We start from the raw sequence: 23530 nt of genomic DNA, 5'->3' as shown, positions 1-23530 counted from the left end.
AAGGGGCCCGCTGAGAGGGTCACAGTGTCACTTGTTCTACTGGTCAGCAGCTGAGGTATCAGGAGGGATTTCATCTGAATTCCCCTTCTATCCATTACAATTAAATAATTGCCAGGTCAGAAATCAGTGCTGTTACATCCCATTCCTGTTCTTTGCTCATTGATAAATATTTTATAAACATAAATACATAATGCTATAAATCCACATTTTTAAATGTTTTACTTTTGGGAGATGTTTACTATTCAACACATAAAAAGGGCTGTCCCATCCTTGTCAGAGAGTTCTGACACAATACAGCTGGCTCAGTGTGAAATTAAAATGTGCCGCAGGATAAAACGCGTGTTCTTTCCCAGATATTGAGGAGAGTGCAGTAGGACCTGGTGGAATCTTTCCTTTCCTACAGAGGGAGTGTATTAATAAGTATGTAGAAGTTTTGTTTCTTTTTGCTCACTCTGCTTCCTAGAACACGTGCACAGACAGATCACAGATACAGGGCACAATCTTGGTGAGATCTGATCGTGTCACACTAGGAAGGCACTGGTGCCAGGACCTGCCCAGAAGGAAACACATTCCTGCCCTCACATGGTTAAACCTGCAAGGAAGGGAAACTTTACAGCAGAACTGGGTGTTGCTGGCTCTTGGCAGGGCAGCTTTACTGGAACTGGTGTCAGTGAGGAATACAAGAAGAATTAAGCCTGTCCGGTTAATGCCCCCAAGGGATCACTGAGTGGGATGCAGGGGAAGAGTCCCTTATTGCCATATCTGCACCCTAGAAGTTAATATGCCTGTGTTGGTGAGGTTTGGGCACAAGAGATAAAGTTACTCTGCCTGCACTGTCTCTGCTATGTTTGTCTGTCTAGTACTTTATCTGCACTCCCTCTTCCTGGCTGCTGTAGCCCAGTCCATACCTGATGCAGGTAAGTTCCACGTCATTATCAATTATTATTATTTTTATTAAATAAACTTCCTTATTGTCACAATTTCCTATTCTGGTCGGCACAGACAGCTCACAGTAAATGCGATTGTGCATTCTACCTACCCAGCTCAAATGCAGAGAAAGATCTTGCAGTTAGAATGTGAAACATGAGCTTGGCAAATATTTTCAGGAGATTGAAGAACAAAAGACGAATAAAGCTCAGTATCAATAGCCCTTTTTACTACATATGAAAACAGTGATATTCCTTTCTGCCAGTCTTCTGTAATCCTTTCTTCTCCATTCTTCTTGGGACAAATTGATATATCGATATTTGTGAAATGCTTTACATTAAATGCATTTCACAACCAGGCTGGTGAAATGGACAGGCAGAATTTCCCTTGTGGTAGTATTCAATTTATTTTTTTATAACCCTACATTGTGCTTATTTTGGTGCTGAATCTGTGCCAGTTCTGGTTTGCCAACTACTGAAGGCACTGGACTCTTTAAGACTGAAATGTAGAAGTAATACAGCAGTTTAGGTGACGTAGTAATACATTCCATAACTTCCAAAGTAAAATTGTTTATGTGCAGCAAAGTGGAACTTCACGTAAAAATCACCCATAACTCTCTTTAAAGGGTGCCAATGCTGTGCATGGTGAGCCAGATGTTTCTAATTTTTTGGGATAAGCTTGGGTTTTGCCTCTGGGGCTAATTTTCTAACATAGATGATAATTCAGTTGTCCAAAACAACCAATGTTATAACTTGCAGCAGACTAATTAAAACTAATTGATGAATGGTTGCTCCTTGTTTTTAGTAAACCGTATGAATATAAATAGGTTTCCAGTGTCTGCAGATAGCAGTATCAGGTGCCGCAAGGAAAAATTTGCCTACAGTGGCAGTGTGATAAAAGCCTTTGGTAAGGGACTGTGGCTGTGGGATAGCAGGTATCGTAGGGAGAGGTGGTGTCTATAGTAGCAGTGGGATAATAGACTCTGGGAAGGGACTGATAGCAGGTATAGTAGGGAGAGATGGTGTCTATAGTAGAAGTGGGGATAGCAGTTTCTAGGAAAGGAATGTGGCTTTGGGATAGCAGGTATAGTAGGGAGAGATGGTGCCTGTAGTAGCAGTGGAATAATAGTCTCTGGGAAGGGACTGTGGCTGTAGGATAGCAAGTATAGTAGGGAGAGAGACTGCCTATAGTAGCAGTGGGATAATAGTCTCTGGGAAGCGACTGTGGCTGTGGGATAGCAGGTATAGTAGGGAGAGATGGTGTTGATAGAAGCATTGAGATAATAGACTCTGGGAAGGGACTGTCACTATGGGATAGCAGGTATAGTAGGGAGAGATGGTGCCTATAGTAGCAGTGGGATAATAGAGTCTGGGAAGGGACTGTGACTGTGGGATAGCAGGTATAGTAGGGAGAGATGGTGTCTATAGTAGCAGTGGGATAATAGAGTTTGGGAAGGGACTGTGACTGTGGGATAGCAGGTATAGTAGGGAGAGATGGTGTCTATAGTAGCAGCAAGATAATAGACTCTGGAAACGGTCTGTCGCTGTAGGATAGCAGGTATAGTAGGAAGAGATGGTGCCTATAGTAGCAGTGGGATAATAGACTCTGGGAAGGGACTGTGACTGTGGGATAGCAGGTATAGTAGGAAGAGATGGTGCCTATAGTAGCAGTGGGATAATAGTCTCTGGGAAGGGACTGTGACTGCGGGATAGCAGGTATAGTAGGGAGAGATGGTGCCTATAGTAGCAGTGGAATAATAGTCCCTGGGAAGGGACTATAGTATACTAGGGAGAGATGGTGCCTATAGTTGCGGTGGAGATAATAGTTTCTGAGATCAAAGGGCTCCCCTGATCCTTCCATACTCTGCCCTCTTTCTACAAACCCCTCCCCCACCACCACCCCATTCCAAGTCTGTGATGTGGGATTGTCTTGCAAAAGATGGGATCAATGGGAGATATAGGGAGAGTGGCTGTGAGATATTAGGGTGAGCAGGTACTATAGCAGAAATGAGGATCAAAGAAACAGGAAAGGGACAGCAGTTCTGAAATAAAAGTATAGGAGTCAGATAGTGACAGCAAAGCTTTATGATAGTGTTGCTAAACCTGAAGACCTTCAGGTGTTGTTAAAATACAACAAAATTTGATGAGGAATTATGAAGCTGTAGTTACAGAACAGCTGAAGGGCCACAGGCAGGATACTAAATATACATAATAGGCCTGTTACTCTTTTCCCCAAGCCCATTCACCACTAATGACATCCCTGGTGCTACCTTTCCTAGAGTCAAGCAAGAATGTCATTTTTCACAGTGTTGCACAACACTGTGAAAGAGAAATAAAGGCTTATCAACACAGAGCACAATAAAGTCACCACCTATAATCATTTACTTGAGTTTCATCCGGAAACTTCTAGCAATCTTTCAGTTACTAAGTGCCATATACTTCAGCGAGTAGCTTAACAAAGTCCAAAGCAAGTGCAAACAAGGGATGAAAACTCAGCTTCAGATAGTCCTGAGAGTCTGCATTTCCAGCTGTCAGTTATACAGCATGAGGCTTCTTTCCTGTAAATCAAAAATCCACCCTTGCTCTTAATATCTTAAGATCTAAATGCATGAGAATACATGAGAACTGAGTAACAGAATGTATTCATAGAGTATAATTTAGGCACAAAGCAGTGGCTACATTCTTAGATCATCATCAATAACTGATCCACTAATGTCTGTCTGCAAAATGTGCTAGGTGTGAAAGAAGAGAAGGTTACTTAGTCTCCGAGGGGGTTGCTATGTTTGAATCCAACAGTATCGTATGTTGGTGCAATAAGTTCAGAGTGGCATGAAGGTTTTTCTGCCTTTTGTTTTGCAGTTCAAACACTGCTATTATTTCCAATTTATGTTTCTATTGCATTGATTTCAAAGCAGAGCATATACACTGGTTTATAGCAATTCCCTTTGATCCTGCAGGTGTCTATTCACGCAGTCGGTCTTTTATTACTGCAGGAATTAGACTTTTTTTATAGTAGGTGATGTGATGTCTCATACAGATTATTTTTATAAGTGTCTCTTAGGGCTAAACTCCATGGGAGATTTGCATCAGATTTTGTGGGTCAGATTTTATATGATCTTGCCATGCAACTGCATGCATGAGATTTGTAGGATCCTACTAAGTTGATCCCCCTATAGCTATAATGTAAAGTTGGATCAGATAAAGTCAGTGGTGTAGTTTGTTTATGCATCTACATCTTACATTCAATGTATTTCAATGGAAAAAAAGTTGGTCAGATGCCATCAGATTTTATCTCGTAGGATAAAGACGCAAGATGCCATGCTCATATCCAACGAGCGTGTCATGACAGATGGAAACATTTCCATGTAGTTTACACATCAGATTTGTGTATCAGTCCCATTATATTTTCACCCATGCCACTACATAATTAAATACACATACATACTGTATGTGTATGTACCTCACATAAGCCAAACCGAATACATCAAAGAGAAATAGGACATGTAGGCAGTGATGAACTATATAGGAAGCAGACCCCATGGTCTGGGGGGGCAGAATGGGGAAAAGGGGGCCCAGACCACAGGGTCTGTTTCCTCTATAGCGTTCAAATCCCAAGCGTGAGAGAAGTAGGAGCATCTATGTGTGCCGGGCCCTCTGAAAATGTTTCTGGCAAGGGGCAGGCTCGCTCTTGTTACACCCCTGCATGTAGGGTCTACTGGAGGAGCTTTATGGTCCTGGGGAAAGATCAATTGTGTGCCTCCCAACAGGGATAGGTATTCATTAAGGCTTGGGAAGGCTAAGCCTCCCCAAATCTGTTTGTTCAAAAAAGCCCCCTTTAAAAAAAAAGTTATGATGTCATGATGTAAAGTTTCTAGTAGAAATAAGTCTGAATGAATAGTCTTATAAATGTTTCACCAGTGAATCACCATTCATCTTAGTGACTTTTTCGGTTTAACTGAGTGGTAGGTGTTTCATACCTATGTGAAACTCACATAGGTGTGAAAGTGTGATCCAGACACCACGTTACCTTAGTGAATGGATCACACTTTTACACCTCTGTGAGTTTCAGCTAACTCCTACCTGAATACGTTCAATGGAACCATTGTGATTGAATGTTGGTAACTTTAATTCCCATAAAGGTTTAAAGGCCTTTGTATTCTAAACTGCCTACTGAATAAATATGCAGTTTATTCTTATCGGAGTGCTTTCCTTAATTTTTATATTTTTATTCCCTACCACTTGGGTGAATTGAAGAAGATGCAAGATGAGGGGTGGCACCGTAGCAGAGGTTTCAGTGCGCACCCAGGGCTGCAAAGAACCTTTTTCCACTTTGTAGCACAGTGCATTCAGTTCTAGCAGTATCAGACATAGGCACTACATTTGTGAAGCAATCTTTATATTTTTTGAGTACCCCACAGAAACTTCAAAAATCTAAAGCATGGCAATAAAGCAACAGTTTAGCTTGCAGCATACATGTTCTTTGACTCAGTGGTTGGTCTGATTTTTCTCTTGGAGTTCCTGTATAGGGTAACTGTTTTTCACCATCCTCTGGTTCAATTAGCAGAACAGTTATGCTAACCTCAGTTCAACAAAAAAATCGAATTCAATATTGCACCCCAGGCCTCACATCTCCAGGCAGCTGTCATCACAGTGTAATCTTGCAAGTCTGTAATGAGCCCCCTGAAGGATCCCTCTAATCCACTTCCCCATCCTGTTGCTATTGGGCATCACCTCCATTCTTATGGCTTTTTCACAACAACATTTTTGTGTGTTTGATGAATGTTTGAGCGTACCTTAATGCATCAACTAACGGATTGCATTATATTCTGACTGGTTGTACTCATCTGCGTTCAGAGTCACATCTTATTGCATTCATGTTTCATTGCATTTGTTTAGATATCTTGTGCTTGCCACACATTCAATAGACAATGGAACAGAGAGTTTCATTTGGAATTGACAAAAAAACACTTAGCATGTTATTAAACACATATTAAAGGAATAAATGCAGTTTTGCGTTCTCAGCATTCATTTGTAAGTGCATAAAAAAACGCCTATGCGTAAGAACCCTTAGACATAGATAAACTGATAGGACACAATATGGTGTTACTAAGAAGATCATGGCAACCAAACATAGTTGATTTCATAGGAGAGATAATTGTTCTTTGCATATATCTAATCTGGACTTCAGTAAATATTTCTGGCTGTTCCACATAAGCAGTTAATGTTTAAATTGCAGTTCGTTCAGAATGGATTTTAGAGCTGTTACACAGTGAGAATGACTGTGGGCTGCTTCCCACTGACTGCAATGAAACGCCACGAGTAACCCACAGCTCATGATTAGATTTGAATGGGAAACATTTGACAGCACCACTCAGGCATTCCCAATTCTTCTCTGGCAGATATAAGGTCTGTGAGCCATCAGCCTTAAACTACTTTGACGAATAAGGATTTATTTGCCTGAATAACCTGGGGTTTGAGTATGTTAAAACATTAACAGCTGACCAGTGAATAACCGGTGTGTATTAAGATGCACAGGGCATTACTAATATACCATATTTGGAGGCAAACATTGCATTTTATCGAGTTATTGGGGTTTGTGTTTACAACAGAATGAACATTTGTCTTTAAAGAAATGTTGGCATTTTAATGCAAAGTGAGCCATTAACAGACTGCAGACCCAGAGCCCAGGAATATATAGAATAGAAAGTCAATTCCAGTTCCATGCCAATGGAAATACTCTAGTACTTCACTATAAACACTATTCTGCAACTTCAATCTTACCAAAGCTGATTTCTCCAACCTCCTATTGGCTCTGCCAGTTAAAGGGGGTGTAAAGGCAAAAAAATAAAATACCATTTTTACTTTCTTTAATGAAAAATAAATGTATCTCCACTATACTTTAGTTAAATAATATGTACCGTTTTAATAAACCTGACTGTATTCAGTGAAATTCCCCCTTTGTTTTACTTGCGCTGACAGCTGCAGATAGGAAACTTCAGGTGGTCCCTAACTTTTCTGCAGGGAAATAATCAGACTTTCAAACGGCAGACGGGAGCCCCCCCCCCAACGTACTTCCCTGATCTCGAGCATCTTGGTTTGTTTCCCTATAAGGAAGCCAGCGACTTTGTAAAGATTTGTATTCGCAGACCCAGTGCAGTCTCTATATTCTGATTATTATATCAGTCTTGCTGTATCGGCTTCTCTGTCAGATATTATTTGACTTGTGTGCTTTTGATAACCTCCCAACTGAAGCCCAGACCACACTGAGCATATTCCCGGGTCAGTTCCGGGTGTACGGAGGGGGGAGGGGCCAGGGCCCGCCCCCCTCTAGTTCCGTTTCTGCATAAATCATTTGTTTAATTAGACTTCTGGTGCAGCAAGCTCATGTTTATGTTTAGTATACAATAGCATTTTTCTATTTTAGTCTTTAGTTCCCCATTAAAATGAAATCAGAGAAATCCATGATTTGATAAGCAAGTCCTGCATTGAAAAAAACCACTTTCCATTATACATTAATTAAAGAATGTCACTGGTTTTAACTTTATTTGTAAATATACTGAAGAAGAAAGCAGTGTGTGCCCTCCATTCTCTGTTTTTTCAGATAATGTAATAGTTGGTCCGGTTTTAATCAGTCTGCTTGCAACATTGTTGCAGGAATAAAGGTGACCATACACAGGCAGATTAAAGCAGCCAATATCGGTCCTTTAGACCAATTCAGCATCTTATCTGTCCGTGTGTTGAGGGTTCCGACGGGTCACCCCGAATGATATCAGACCAAAAATCGGGCAGGTATTGATTAGGGCGGTTTGATTTTATGGCGATCGAGGACTGCATCGGCTAGTTGATGTGGTCCTACGACCGGTCAGCGTCCATTCTCTTCTTTCTAATGCAATCGTTCAGCCCTAGGTATCCCGATATTGTCCTGCCGTTGGTTGGCATATCTAGGAAAGATCCGCTCATTTAGCAACCTCACCAAACAAGGGGATCTTATCGTGTATGGCCACCTTAAGAGCCAGGTGAGCAGGGTAGGTAAATAGTCAGAAATGCATGAATGTATTTAAGATGTTGACAAGTAGTCTTAGCAGAGCTAAAATAATACTTGTATATAGGGCTAAACTAGATTTGTTTACCCATTGCTGATTTTATTGTGATTCTCTCCCTTAGCAGTGCAGTGACCCTAAGCCAATTACTAAATCTACCTCATCTATGAATGGAAATGATTTACTATTGTGCTCTTCCAACATATTTGGTTTATAATATTGGCAAAAAATAAGAATTATGCAGTTTTATTCTTTTATAGCCGCCTGTCACACAGTAAAATCTGACCCCTGGTATCTATTAGTGTTGACTAACCTGCTGGAGGAACATTTAGTAATAATATGCAACTCCATTAGAAATGCTGTTTTACTGTGTCTGCTCCCATTTTGCATTTTATTGCAAATCCAATGGGTCAATATACAGCCCAATAATATTTTATTTTGTCCTGTAGGTCTGACTCTTGAAATGGTATAGAAAAAATCACTACTCCTCAAGTTCTGTTAATTAGTTGCTCTGCTAAATGTTTCAGGAGTCAGTAACAGTAATGCAAAGAATGTAAACCGACAGATAGATGCTGCTTGTAATAGCAATTATATTTATAAATAGGCTCTAGGCAGCGCCCTTGGTCCCTCTCTGCTTCTCACAGTGCAATACACACTGATACATGCAGGAACTGTAATTTGCAGAACAATACATTAGCAGTTGCAATGATGTGGAATTCGAAAATTATCATGAAAACATGTCAATACTGGTGCTACCATTGCTATAAAATTACAATAAATTCATATCAGGCAAATAGCTATTGGGCAGAGATCATCCTGATCAGCCAGATTTGCCCAAAATGTTGATAGCCAAATCAGTCAAAAATCTTCTCATTAGGTGACCTTGCCAAACAAATGGATCTTAAGAGCCACCTTGAGTAAACAATAGAATTTACTTTTTTGCAACAAATAAAAGAATAGACATGAGGTTATTTACAATGAAGACACAACCTACATGTTGGAGATGAAGTAAGTAAGTAACGGTGATGATGAGGTTTAGGTATACGTAGGTTAAATTCAATTGTCCGTTTTCATCTTCTGTTTCACTGCCCACTCTAACTTGTCTCAATACTTCTCAGTTTAGTGCAAATAATCTGGATTAGGTGACAGTGGATAAACACATTACATTGTAGATTTAAAAGCTTTGGCAAGTCTCCTGCTGTGGAGAATCAGCAGAGCTTTTGGGCTTTATATATGATGATAGACTACAAAAATAAAGACTATTGCTACTAGTAGATACCAAACATTTATTTAGGGGCACATTCAGAGGTCTATATAAGATGATTTTAAATTTAACTCTATTAAGAACTGTACGGTGAAGAGAGGGAATCAATGTGGGACCAGTCTTCTAGAATGTAGGTCTAGCTGTGAGCCACATACAGATGCAAAAAGAGTTGGGGAGCAATACAAGCATGTCAAATGTTCTTGGGGTACAAAATAAGTGGCGTGATTGGCTGTTTGATAGCCCCAAAGTGGACTGTCAGCCTACAGGAGGCTCTGTTTTGCAGTACATCGGTTTTTATACTACAACAAAAACTTGCCTCCAAAGCAGGAATTCAAAAATAAGCATCTGTTTGAGGCCACTGGGAACAACAGCTAAGGGGTTGATGAGCAACATGTTGCTCACTGGTTTGGGATCACTGCTCTAGAAATTGCATTAGTCCCACATGGTCTCTCCCTTCTGGGCACCCTTTATTATTAACCTTTAAAAAATACTCTGGGTAGGCTCTCCTGGAAACTGAATGCAGAGAAGCTGTACAAAAAAAGAAAAGACATTTTGAATGTAGTAATGCTCTATCTGCATTGCTCTAACACATGCTATGCACACTTTCCAGCTGTAGCAGAACAGAAGCAAAATGAGCTGATTAGTTTATTGGCCACATTTTGTTATGCAAATGTTCTATAGTCAAAATAAAGCAAGAGTATTGAGGCTGAGTGATTTCTCATGTTACTTAGCAAAGCTACCAGACACCTAGGTGTGCACAATATTGTTTATAGAAATATACTTGCTATGTTTTTATGTGAAAGAGCTTCATATTTTACATATGTAGCGTGTTTGCTTTTTTATCTTCCTTTACCTACTTAGCCCTGTGGCACTCCCCTTTGTCATTATCTGGGAGTCTTTCAACTAAAAGCTCTGGCAATTTATGGTGATTCCCTTTTTAAAAAAAAAATTTTGTTTATCCACATTAGAAAATTTCTGTTTTCAACTGGCAGGAATTTGAGTCACTTGACAATAAGTAAAGACACTTCTCGTGTAAGCAGAAAAAATGACCTTTAAAGTAAAAAATATCACACTGCTTCTAGGCATGGATTGTTGATTGTGTCTCTATAGGTAAAGCTATTAGGAGAGAAATTCCTTCGCAGTTGTGCTTTGTGGGAAGGTAAGATTTATTCTTTTGTCACACAGGCATGGAACTATTTCTTGTTTAACGTATGTAGGGACCCATAGGCTTTCTATGTTCCTATGGCTTTAAGCCCTACCCTTTTCCTTAGTTACTAGGCAAAAGCCTATGTATCCCTTTATGTATTTACATCAGTGTTATTTGTCTAAGGGTGTAATGACCACTTCCTGCCACACTTCAATATAGTGCTGGGGAAGGGTTGGCTCTTCCTCTTTGGCTGCTTGTGTCCTAACCATCTGGATGTTGAGCCTGGGTACACCAAGGCCCAGTAAAGCCACCGCCCTAAAGGGACCTGTACCTTTAGAGATTAAGTCGGGGACCGGCGAACCCTGTGAATAAGGTTATCTCGAACAGGTTAGATCTGTAATAGACTCTCTAGGAGAGTAAGGCAGAGAGTGTATATAGAAAGAGCAGCTAAAGCTCCAACGAGGATCTGTATCAGGGAGTATCTTCCCCAAAGGCTTCTTGATTGCCTTTAATTGAAGGGACCACAGTGGATAGGGATCAGGCTTAGACTTCTTCTACCTGACCATTCCGCTGGGTGGGATCCGGACCACTGCAGGGTATATCTGCCGGGGATTGACATACTGCTTGACTACAATGCCTAATGGAGTCCATTCCTCAGCTGTGTCATCTCTTACCTGTTTGACTGACAATTCATCTGCTAATACCTCAAATCTATGTGAGTAAACCTGGGGTTATTGTTTTGGACTAATAAATCATCCTTTTTGTTTCACCCTAAGAAGAAGAAGAATGTTGTAGTTCCACTACACCTTTACGGGAAACCTCCACTTAGTGAAGGCCCTGATCCTGATGTGTGATTTGCAAGTAAACCATGCTCATATCACTAGCTGGACACTTAACTACTTGTGGTCTGGATAGCCCAAGTTAGCGTTGCACGTATAACCCATGGGATAAATGTATTTGCCTTTGAATCTTCCCAGCAACAAGTTAGAGCACAGTGGATTCACCAGCAAGTGTGCCAGCTCATACACCAACATGTGCCTTACCCATACAGGTCTGGACTGGGATTCAAAATAGGCCCTGGCATTCTAAGTACACAGAGGCCCAAACAGTCTCCCACCAGCCAAGTAGTGGCCGTGTATGGGACTATATTGCAGCCCCTCTGGCATTTGCCAGAACCCACAGATTGCTAGTCTGGGCCTGTGATACAGTCAGGCCCAGGATTGTGGTGAGGCCACATAGGCCCACGCCTAGGGCACGCAGCTCCCCAGTGCTCCTGCGCTTGCATGCGCTCGAGAAGGGGTGCAGGCAGGGCAGCCATCAGGGGGGGACAGGGGGGAGAGTTGTAGGGGGCCCGAGGGTAAGGGGGGCCCGGCCACACCACACTTACTTGATTATCTGGGCCCCCCATCTTTCTGAGAGCTGCTGACTTCGGGAAGGCATGGGCGTTTAAGGGGCCCTGGCCACCAATTTTCTTATAATGTGGGGGGGGCCTTGCCACTAATTTTGGCCACCAATTTTTTTTTCTCATGTGGGGTCCTAGCCACCAATATTTTTTAATGGGGGGGGCCCTGGCCACAAATATTTTTTTATGGGGGGCCCTGACCACCAATATCTTTTTATTTTTTATTAACATGTGGGAACCCTAGCCACCAATATTTTTTTTGTTTTTTTACTGTGTGGTGGGGAGGGAGGACCTGTAGGTGGAGCTTGTGGTGGGTGCAGCCCAGGGGGGCCCAGGAAATTTTGTTGTATGGGGCCCTGCGATTTCTGATGGCGGTCCTGGGCGCAGGGACCATGCGAAATAGGCCTAGGGCCTGCCTAGAGGCGGCCGACAAGGAAATCCGCCCCTGAAAACAGTATGTCTGCTGGTTCCATTTCAGAGAGATTATCTGTCAATGGTTAACTGAAAACCCATTTTCCAGAAAGCACTGAATTATGCAAAGGCCATCTCACATTTAGTCCATTTTAAGTAAAACATTTTTTTTATTTGTTATTATAAACCAGTACTTTATACCTAATCCCAAATAAAATATAATTTATCCTAATTTAAGGTTAAACAATACTATTTGGTTTGCTTAATGTTTAAATGATTTTTCAGTAGACTTAAGGCATGGCTATCCATATCACAGAAAGAAACCTTATCTGGAAAATCCCAGGTCCCGAGTATTCTGGATGACAGTTCCCATACCTGTGCTTCCTCTTTGTTACACATTAACCCACGGGTTAGGAAATGAGGCTCCGGTCAGGAGCACACAGGATTAAGGCTCTTTAGGCTTTATATACATGGACAACAAGTCTTATTATGAATTTAATAGATACGTTCCTTGGTAGCAATGGGAAGTGCTCTGGATATACCTATATAAATCATGTCTCTCTGTAGACATGCAAAGTAATCTGTATACACCACCCTTATACTGGAAACATTTTTTCCTAAATCCGATAATTTACAACTGAAGATATGTTGTATGGATATGATGGGACCTAAAATTGTAGGCTCCTTTGGGCAGAGTGTGAGAGAACAAAGTGAATGATGAACAAGCACGGTAAATCGCTGCATAATATGTTAACTGTATAAATAAATAATAAAGGATAATGATAATGGCTTGTATACATATCCTATAAATATTCTGAATACAGGGTATAAGAGATGTTTTTTAGACTTTCTGCCGTTTGACTAAACTGTGCTCAGCAACTGGAACTATTAGTCTGTTACATACTTTAAACAAAGTTATTATTTATTGTTAAGTTAAATCTGTTCTTGATTTGTTGTTGTGTAAGCTGAATTCCCTTACCTTATGCATTTCCAATTCCCTATTCCTTTTTTTTTTGTTGTGTGACTGATCATACACATTTGGCTTTGATCACCAATCGCTCTAATGGTCCCACATCCACATGCTCAGAATTGTTTTTTGCTCCCTTGGATCATCAGGAACACATTACTGAAAAGGAAAACTTAAGGTTAAGGCTTCCTGAATAAACTGATCATATTCAGAAACTATCAAAAGTGATGTGGGGCACCGAACATGAATTTTTAATGGAAAACACACTTTCTTGGGGTCTTTAAGGTCTTGAATCTAAACGAATGCTGAATGATTATTCCCTGTATATTTCCCTGTCAATAATATATGTTGCATGGTTGGAATGCAAAAACTATAAACTTACAGCTATTGTAAGATTGTAAGATTTTTTAACCCTGCTAAAAATAGAATTGAATTTAGATAACTTATATAGATTAACTATAAAGGAACATGTCAAAAACACTGAAAATGCCTTCTGTATCGCTTTTATTCTGTGCTGTATAGTTCTTTGGTAGGGCTGGCGCTGTGTAGGTAGTGGGTCACTATAAGGCTTTAAGAGAACATTTTGTACATTTTATAAACGTCATTACTGTTCAACTGTAGTGGGCAAATGAGTTCTCATACTACATATTCAAAGGCTATAGTAAAATTTAGCTTTTTAGAAGACTGTGGGCCATAAAAATTCCTTGGCAGGCCATGGAGCATCAAGTTTAAAAGATCTATGCTAAAAAATGGGTTGGCAACCCTACATATATCTGCTGACAATCACGTCTGTTCTTAATAATAATAATAATAATAATAACAATAATAATAATTGGTATTGTATTAAATTACTTATTTTATTTCAGATCCTGGACCGATGCTGTATTATAATATATCATCTTGAAATTATTGTTATAAGAGTGACACCATTAAGCATATAATCCTGGCAAGAGAATTATTTTCCCCAACAAAAAATCTGACTTACTCTAATATATTAATATTTATACTAATATATTTATATTATTTGTATGACAGTTTATGTTTCTTGAACAGCACACATTGCCCATTTGACAATATAAATGCTGTCACTTCTATTTAGCTTGGCAGAGAGCACGGCACATACGTTTTGGAATAGAACTGGTAAGATCTGATGTAAGTGAGAGACAAGGACAAACAGCTAGTAATTGAGAATGAGCTCTGGTATTGTATATCTAAACACAACATTTTCTAAGATTGTAAATGCACCCTACTTTATATATATATATATATATATATATATATATATATATATATATATATATATATATATATATATATATTATATATATATATATATATGTATATATATATATATATATGTATATATATATATATATATATGTATATATATATATATATGTATATATATATATATATATATATATATATATATATATATATATATATATATATAAAACACGTTTTGACTTTTTTGGAATACAGGATATGATGTCACTGACATAATGATGTTAAGAATGTAGCTTCATTCATAGCCAGTCAGAGCCTGGAGAAATAGACTTTAGAGAAAAGGGTAACGAATAGAAACTTTCACACCTTGATAAATTAGCAAATAGCAGTCCTTCAACTGAGCATCAATTCATCTGGAGAAACGGAGCAAAACTTCTCCAGCGCTGAGGTTTTTGGCTTGTGAAGTGCGTTACTCGCCTTTAACTAAATTGGTGATGTCGCTGGGAAGTGTCATTTTGGCTAATTTTCGCCAAAAACCCACTATTCGCTCTTTAGAAATCTGCCACATTATACTGTTGTGCTCATCTTGGAAAACTAGGTAAACTAAATCAAAAAATCACAGTTTTCTGAGACATTTTCGAAAACTAGATTTTGTACATGTGTCTACCATCAGTTTTGATGGGAAACCAAAACATCTAGATACCATACTTGCTTTATATGCACACAGAGATACCTGTCTGCCACAGTGGACACTAGACTTATTACCAACTGGGATATTCAAAGTTCCCCTTCTGCTTCTACAATAGGAAAATAGACACATTGTAGTTTGGTGCATTCCTCCATATCCTCCCTACACTTAAAAATCAGACACAGTCAGTAGGAATAATTATTTCCATCATTTAATTATTTTACTGTCCCATTAACTAATACCCCTCTCTGCAGTGGTGTTAAACCCCATTTTCCTAAACATGGAATGCACCAAATCCATCATAATTTTAAAGGGATGGTTCACCTTTGAGTTAACTTTCAGAATGTTATAGAATGTCCTGTTCCTAGCAACTTTGCAGTTGGTAATCATTATTTATTTGCTATAGATTTTTAATTATTTGCCTTCTTCTTCTACGTCTTTCTAGCTTTAAATGGGGCTCGCTGACCCCAGCAGCCAAAGACGATTGCTCTGTGAGACTTCAGTTTTATTGTTATTTTTTATTCCTTTTCTTTCTGTTCAGTCCTTCTTCTATTTATAGTCTAGTCTCTCAGTTACACCACTGCCTGGTTGCTAAGGTAGACAAGAGCCTAGCAATTGGATAGCTGCTAATATTCCAAACGGGAGAGCTGCTGAAAAAAGGATTGAAATAACTGAAAAACCACAAAAAATTAAAAACCAATTGCAAATTGTCTCAGAATATCAATGTCTTACTACTGAATACCAATAATATGAATCATAATATGTATTTTCAATTTTAAGGAAATCAGTCAAATAAAATCCCCAGATACACTCCCTATTTTTCCTATTCAGACTGTTATAAAATTCAAACAAAAACGGCGTAATGGAAAAAACAATCACAAATTGAATTTAATCCTGGATTAAATGCAATCCTAGGCTAAACTACAACTTCCGCATCCCATAGGGGCCTTTAGCTTGGAATTTTGCAAGCTGAATTTCAGCAACAGATGGAGAGGCATATATTGGAATACTTTGCTGTAGGGTATAGGGAGCAGAAGACATGCTTTATTGCATCCCACAAAGGCAGCTGTGATAACAGCATACTCGTAATAAACAAATAGAGAAACATCTGGATATAACAAAATATGTTCAGCGTTTCTTTTGTTTTTCTAAATAGAATGGCATGTGCCCATTTACATACAATGACCTTCGCGTGGCCTTGCATTGAAGAGGTTAACTCTGCCAGCCATTGTATCATCAGCATCACAGAAGTGCTTTGTATTCAGGACTTGCCAGCACAAGCAGTGACTGAAGGGTACTTTTCACTCATAATGGAAAAAATGTTGCTGGCATTTGCCACTGTTCGGAAAAGGCCAGATGCTTTTCACATGGAAAGCTTTAAAAACTGCCTGTTGGGATGACATCTCATTTGTAATAAATGACCCTCTGCTGAAAGACCTATAGGATTCACAAAGTGCACCAATAACTCAATATGAGGCAATATTTTTTAATACTTATTCATCTGTAACTCTATATCATCAATATAGTCAACTAACTAATTTTTAATGAAAGTGCAGAACACCACAAACAAACTAATTTTAGTCATATCTCTATATTAATATAGTACATTTTTCTGACATACTAAATCACAGACAAACTGCTCCAAGTTTTTTATAACATTTATACTTTAAAAAAGACAAATGTACAAATTTGAACGAGTAATACCGATTTCCTAGATCAGTGCTGTCCAACTTCTGTGGTACCTGGGGCTGGTTTTCGTGGTGGAGGGCCAATAATAGAAGGCAGTGTTGGCCACTCACCTTATTAAACCACACCCACTTTAAACAACACCCATGATACCACAAGAACTTTTAAGACCATACCCACATTAATGGTGGTAGCACACCAATGGTTGATGCTCACTGCAGGGATATCACTCATATGTGAAAAAAATAAGTTGTATTCAGACATATGCTTCATCCATATGCTTCATCCATATGCTTCATCCATATGCTTCATCCATATGCTTCATCCTCCCCTGTGGAAAAAACAGCACCCTCCCCCCCAGCACATGATTGAACACCTTAAGGACCCCCTAACAACAATTTCCAAATGCTAACAAACCCCCAGAACAACCCCTACCAGGCTCACATCCCACAGGTAGCGTAGGGCAGGCAGAGTAGGGTACACAGAAAGCATAGGGCAGGCAGAGTATGGCACACATAGGGAGCATAGGGCAAGTAGAATATGACACACACACACAGAGTATAGGGCAAGTAGAGTATGACACTCACAAGGAGCATAGGGCAGGCAGAGTATGGAACACACAAGGAGCACATGGTATGAAGAGTATGGCTCACACAGGGAGCATAAGGCAGACAGAATATGGCACACACAGTGAGCATAGGGCAGGCAGAATATGGCACACACAGGGAGCATATGCCTGGCAAAGTATGACACACACAGGGAGCATAGGGCAGGCACAGTATGGCGCACACAGGGAGCATATGACTGGCAGAGTATGACACACACAGAGCATAGGGCTGGCAGAGTATGGCACACACAGTGAGCATAAACCAGGAAACCTATCAGGGCCACTCTAAAATGAACAGTTTATCCTGTGCTGCTGGTTCCCCTCCAGTAGTTTGACTAAGGTGTGAACAATTAGGACACTTTCAGTCTGGGTTTGAGGCGTGAACAGTGCAGGGCTTTAGGGTGTGAATAATAGAGGTGTTACAGCTGTGAACAATGTAGAGGGAATTACAGGTGTAAACAATGCATGAGTTTACAGTCTGAATTTGAGGCGTAAACAACGCAGGGGCCAGTTAATCTCAGTACAGATAGCTTTTAAATTTGCACAATGTAAGCAGTCACAGCAGACATGTGGGGGGCCACACAAGGTGGGTCGTGGGTCGCCAGTTGGACAGGTCTGGCCTAGATGACCAATAGATTCAATGATGCAGTTCAGTTGTAGCCTCGGGAGTATGCCTTACCATTGTGTAATGACCAGTGGTGTAACTATAGAGGAAGCAGTACCCCACGGTCGCGAGGGGGCCTGGACTGTACGATCTACTTCCTCTATAGCTGTTAGAAAACCTGCACTCCAGCCACTTTCTTACCTACCCTAGAGTGAACTGGTGGGAAGCAGGGCATGCAAGCGGGCTGGCAGGTGGAGGGAGAGCTGGGTAGGTGCTGCTGTACATGCTGGGCACCTCCAAAGATTTTTTTGAGGGGTGAGGGCAGACACATTATTGTTACACCACTGTTGATGGTTGCTAGTCAATTCATATTGGGCTCATTGACAATCACAAGGTGCAGAGCAAAGTGATGGGCATACCTGTGGCTCAGTGCTGTGGTACTGTGATTCCAACCAGAGCACTGTCTACAAGAAGTTTGTATGTTCCCTGTGTCTAGTTGGGTAACCTTAAATATATATACATGGGAAGCTGCCCATATATTGTTTTCTCAGTCCTTTCTTCATCAACCAATATGACAAAAGTGTACAGTCCTCCTATGATAATGGAAGATTTCCAGCCTATAGACTAGAGCCTATTGCAGCAGGAGTTATACACATTGTGAAATTAATAAATAGCTGAAATGAAAAAGGTTGTTAATGACCACTCCCTGCAATACGATTTCCTATATATTAAGGAATTCACCTACAGCAATGTAGTTACGGTAGTGGGATCAAACATAACATGTCACTAGAAGACATATAGGGGCTTAGCTAGCTCTATTTATCTTTGTGAAAAAAAAGTTGGCCAATTTGGAGCATTTTAACCAAACAGGCCTGATATTTACTTGTTGTCCCCCAAGATCTTTAGCAGTTTATGTCTTTATTGGCCAGTTTCTCTTTAAGTTTGGCTTCCTATGTGAAGTTTGGCTTCCATGACACTACAGGTTTTATCAAATTAGGGCACCAGAAAGCCTGCTTTACTCTTTTCTTTGCGAATTAGATGAGTCTGTATATACTATGCAATCAGAGGGCACAGTATTGGTGCTTTCTGGGTAGTTGCTTCTTTGTGGTGATTTGTGAAAACGTAAATCTGATTTCCATACACCTGGTTGGTGTGCTTAACATTAAAAGATTATTTTTTAAACTGCACCTGACTGATATTTGCTATTATGGTATACAATTGCATGATGTGACTAGTCATATCTAGTTTTCAGATTTGACACATGCTGTCAGGTTAAAGCATGGAGTGGAAATATGGCCTTAAGCACATAACTATAAGCTTAAGTGGCAGTGACGTGTATTTAACAAACACAGGAGGCCTTCTGCTTCAAAATAATTTATTGACAGGTTAAAAAAAACTACATTTAAACATAGAACATTCTTGGGAAATATGTGTTCCTCAAAGCACTTATCACCTCCAATGTGCCTTGAGTCAGTGGTGCCATTGAAAATATATATCTATGTATTGATTTAGTTTAGGACATGTGCACCTGGAACGTAATTATTGTTGAGTTCCTTCCATACCTATTGGGTCATTGCACAAAAACGGGTGCCTCTAGCCATGCCCCTGGTTGTACCCCTCCAATAGCTACTGTGCCTTGTGCACTGGGATCATGGCCATGACTCCATGTTTTAAATTGGGAAGTATGAGTAAAGGACTGCCAAATCCTGAAAGAAAGTTTGTGACCAGCCACCATGTCCTAGGTCGGTATGGACAGGAAGCAGATTTTTAAGCTTTTAAATTCTCCTGTTCTGTTGAAGAGTTATTTGAAGCTGGTCCTCAGATGTCCCACAACAAATGGTCTCAGGGTATCAACACAAGTACACAGCTGGGTGATTGTTAGCATGGTGGTATCTGTTGCATTTGTTCACCCACCTATAGTTTATCCTGTAGACTGTGCTGATGGGTCCATTGTACAACCAAGAAGCCTCATTAGTGTAGTGATTACATGGTTTATGTACTAGGGATATTTACCCACTTACAAACAACAAATGATGGGTATTTCTGGGAAACACTTGACTGTATTAGACTAGAAACTGAAAGTTTGGCTGCCCCATGGTACACAATGCATGCATTTGTATTTCCCTTCAGTCAGGAATGCACAAATGGATAAATAGTGTCACATACAATACAAGCAGTTGTTTGGATTTCCAAAGACATCTATAAGAGTAGTTATTTTTGTAGAGACATCTGACTGTAAACACGGAGGCCATGACAAGAATACTCATCATAGCATTCCATTTAACACGCACAAATAGTGACCCTTTCAGCAGCAGTGGAGCCACAGACAGTTTAGGAATGGACTAATCTCTTACCATAATCTCCAGGAATAAATGATGTCTCCCAGGGGTCACAACATATATCAGCTGAAGATAGCAGAGAATTGTAAATATCAATATGTTACTAGTACTATATACTATATATACTATTTTCTTTCATTATGCAAAACTTCATTTTTCATTAGTTGGCTGGAGTTCTCCTTTTAGTACCATAGTTTGTTCCTTTGAGCAAGATTGATTTGTCCTCAGGCTTCACCCATTTTCCATTCCTTGGGGACTAAATGTTCCTGTTTTGATTATGTCCTGCCGCAATAACTGTGAATGAATTATGGATTTGTGACACAGTAAAGTCAACATTCCTTGTGGGCATGCAGCTTCCTCTATGGTTGCCTTAGTAATGATTAACTTGTAGTGTGTATTTACCTGGTAAAACATTGCTACCCACTTCCATTATGATTGTATCTTTGGCTTCCTTCCAACACCCATAAATTTAGTGCCTTTGTCTTAAGCTAAAGCCTAATAGTTAGTGATGGAGAATCTGTCCCGTTTCGCTGAATAATTTGCAAATTGGCCAAAAAAATTGCAAAACAGCGAAAAATTCACTAAACGTATTGAAGTCAAAGGGCATCAAAATAATTTTGACACATTACAATTTTTGACGTGAGCAACAATTTTTATATCTGCGACTATTTTGTCCAAAAAGTCAATGGGCATCCAAATAATTTTTATGCAAGACAAATATTTTTGTCACGACGGATTTATTGGCAGCTAATTTTCAACGCAGTTTCGCGAAAACGTTTGCAGGCTGTGAAAATTCACCGCAAATCCATGCCTGGTGAATTTATTCTCCCATCACTACTCATGGCCTACTTACAAGAACAAATGCAAAATTGAATCAGAATGGGAACCATAGCAGTCAATCCAAAATTTGTCTTTATTATTCAAGGGGGGTTATTTATTATAGTCTGAATAAAAAATAAAGTTTTTTAAACTATAAAATACAAATTTTTAGTGGAAAAAAAACCTAAAACTTTTCGAGATTTATTCAGATTTTGATAAATAACCCCCTAAATGTGAGACAGGGCTCAGGTTTTGTTTGCCTAGTTGGCATTTACCAATGCACCCCATATTAAAGTAGACAAAGCTGTACCTTACTTACTTTCATCTTGGCTTTTGCTTCTTTGCTCATTGCTGTCCCTTGTTCAACTTGAGCCCAACTTCCCCGCTGCCCACTCTACCATTGGTCAATGCCTGCAGTCTGCAGTATAGTATCTCTAGGAATGCGCACTATATAAAACAGGTTTCCATAACTTAACATGTCAGGACAGAACGTTTACTACTTTGTGCCCCTTTTTAACTGACAAGTTTATGAGTTCAGGCTTTTCAGTAGGGTGGGGGGGTTAAAGAATGTTGCAAATGTTAGAGCATGCTCCACTGAATTAAATGAAGCGACATTGATGCTAGACAATGTTGCCTTTGCTGGCCATGTTGTAACAGTTTCACTCCATAACTTGTCACTCAGGCATAAGGGCAGACATATTCCCCCATCCAATTGCAAAATTGTAGAACTATTGTTACAATCTGTTAATTTCTGGACATGCAACAGAGTTAGGCCACAAGTCATTGAGCTAAGTGTATAAGTGACTATTCAGATCAGCTGTGGATAGCTCTCAAAGGTTATTAAAGGAGAACTAAAGCTTAACTAAAGAAATAGGCTAGAAATGTTGTACATTATGTTTTGAGCTTCTGTACCAGTCCGAGGGAACTGCAGCCCTTTAGCAGTGATCTGTGCCTCTGAAGATGCCCCTGTAACTCTCCATCTTTTTTACTGCACATGCTCTGTGCTGCTGCCACTTACTGAGCTTAGGGACCGACTCACAATATACAGTACACATTGCAAGGCTGATTAGTGAATAAAACAGATAATTACTACATGTCAGCACAGAAACCAGTGCAACTAGCATTAGAATTTAATAATCAACCCTGTACCATCAATATTACAGGCCAACCTAATTTTCTGCTTCATAATTTATGATGGCCCCTAAGCTTAGTTTCTCAACAGCCGCTCAGAGCCCACTGAGCATGTGAGTGTCGCATGATGGTGACCCCCTGTGACAAGTTTAAAGTTCTGGATCGATGCTGCTATTGAGAAACTGAAACGTTAGGCTGATGCAATAAGTTCAGTATATGAAATATGGCATTTTTAGCCCTATTGATTTTTAGGGTTTAGTTCTCCTTTAAGCACAGCACAGTTATAAAGCATGACCTGAGCTGCAGACCATGGCAGTGGAGAGATGTAACTATGTCTCTATAGATGTAAAGTTGTGTTGGTTGCCTGATCCTGATTAAATTAAAAATTTGCAAGGATGTTGAGAGCTCAAGATATTGTTATGGAAGCTTAGAACGGTTTACTGTTGATGTTTAGTAAGGAATGTTGAACGTCCCGAAGTTCATCTCAGGTCTGCCTTGACAGCCTTTGCCTGCTTTCGACTTTCTACTAGCTTGTAGTATGGAAAATTTAAATGAAGTCCAAATCATCTGCTATATTGTACATAATGACATTAAATTAAGTAAATAAATAAAGCTGATATTCAGTCCATGTATTTAAAAAAACATCAATCACAAGGCAGTGTAGATTGCCTTTTGGATAAATCTTGGCTAAATGTTGAGTAGAAAGGCATATTATTCATACAAGAAAGAAAACATTGCCAAATTAAAATCTACTGATGTTTTTTTTTTTCTTCCTGCTCATTATATCGATCTTGTGCTATTTCTACAAAATTACAGTACTGGATACTTGCCATCCAAGAAACATTAATTATCTTTCATATGCCCTATTGCTCTATTGCTGACCTGTATCATATTGTTTAGTAACGTGCTTCATTTTCCAAAGCACTGGTCTGGAACGGAACACAATGGAACCTCTATCACTTCTATATTCTCTTCATATACACCAAATATTGCAGCTAAATGAATTGATGAAGCATTGGAGCATGATGCATTTATACTCTGTCCAGGTACAAATTGAGTGCCTGTAAAAAGAGGACGGTCCACCATCCCCCCTTCTCTGGATCCTTGTCTGGATGCAGTTACAATGCAATTAATTGCAGGATAATGTTTGATAACTCCATCTGGTTGCATGCAGACAGCAATTAAAGGGGCAGCATACCCTCATGTTCAACATGAGCTCAGCCTTGTGCTGAACACACTTTTTGACTTTTGTTTTAACCAGGAAAAATATAT

At 39.6% G+C, this 23530-nt stretch overlaps 1 protein-coding gene across 1 annotated transcript in view; it reads left to right on the top strand.

Moving 5' to 3' along the window:
• Positions 1 to 375: 375 nt before the first annotated feature.
• The window catches only part of vwa1.L (von Willebrand factor A domain containing 1 L homeolog), a 59720-nt gene continuing 36565 nt past the window's right edge, over positions 376 to 23530 (top strand). The window contains exon 1 of the mRNA XM_018226028.2: positions 376 to 917. Coding sequence (XP_018081517.1) covers positions 845 to 917 — 73 coding nt within the window. The 5' untranslated portion in view covers positions 376 to 844. The remainder of the gene's footprint in view (positions 918 to 23530) is intronic.

This window comes from Xenopus laevis, chromosome 7L, assembly GCF_017654675.1.
Source record: "Xenopus laevis strain J_2021 chromosome 7L, Xenopus_laevis_v10.1, whole genome shotgun sequence".
NCBI classification, from domain to species: Eukaryota; Metazoa; Chordata; class Amphibia; order Anura; family Pipidae; genus Xenopus; species Xenopus laevis.
Note: the sequence above shows the minus strand (reverse complement) of the source record. Positions and strands in the feature narration are given on the sequence as shown.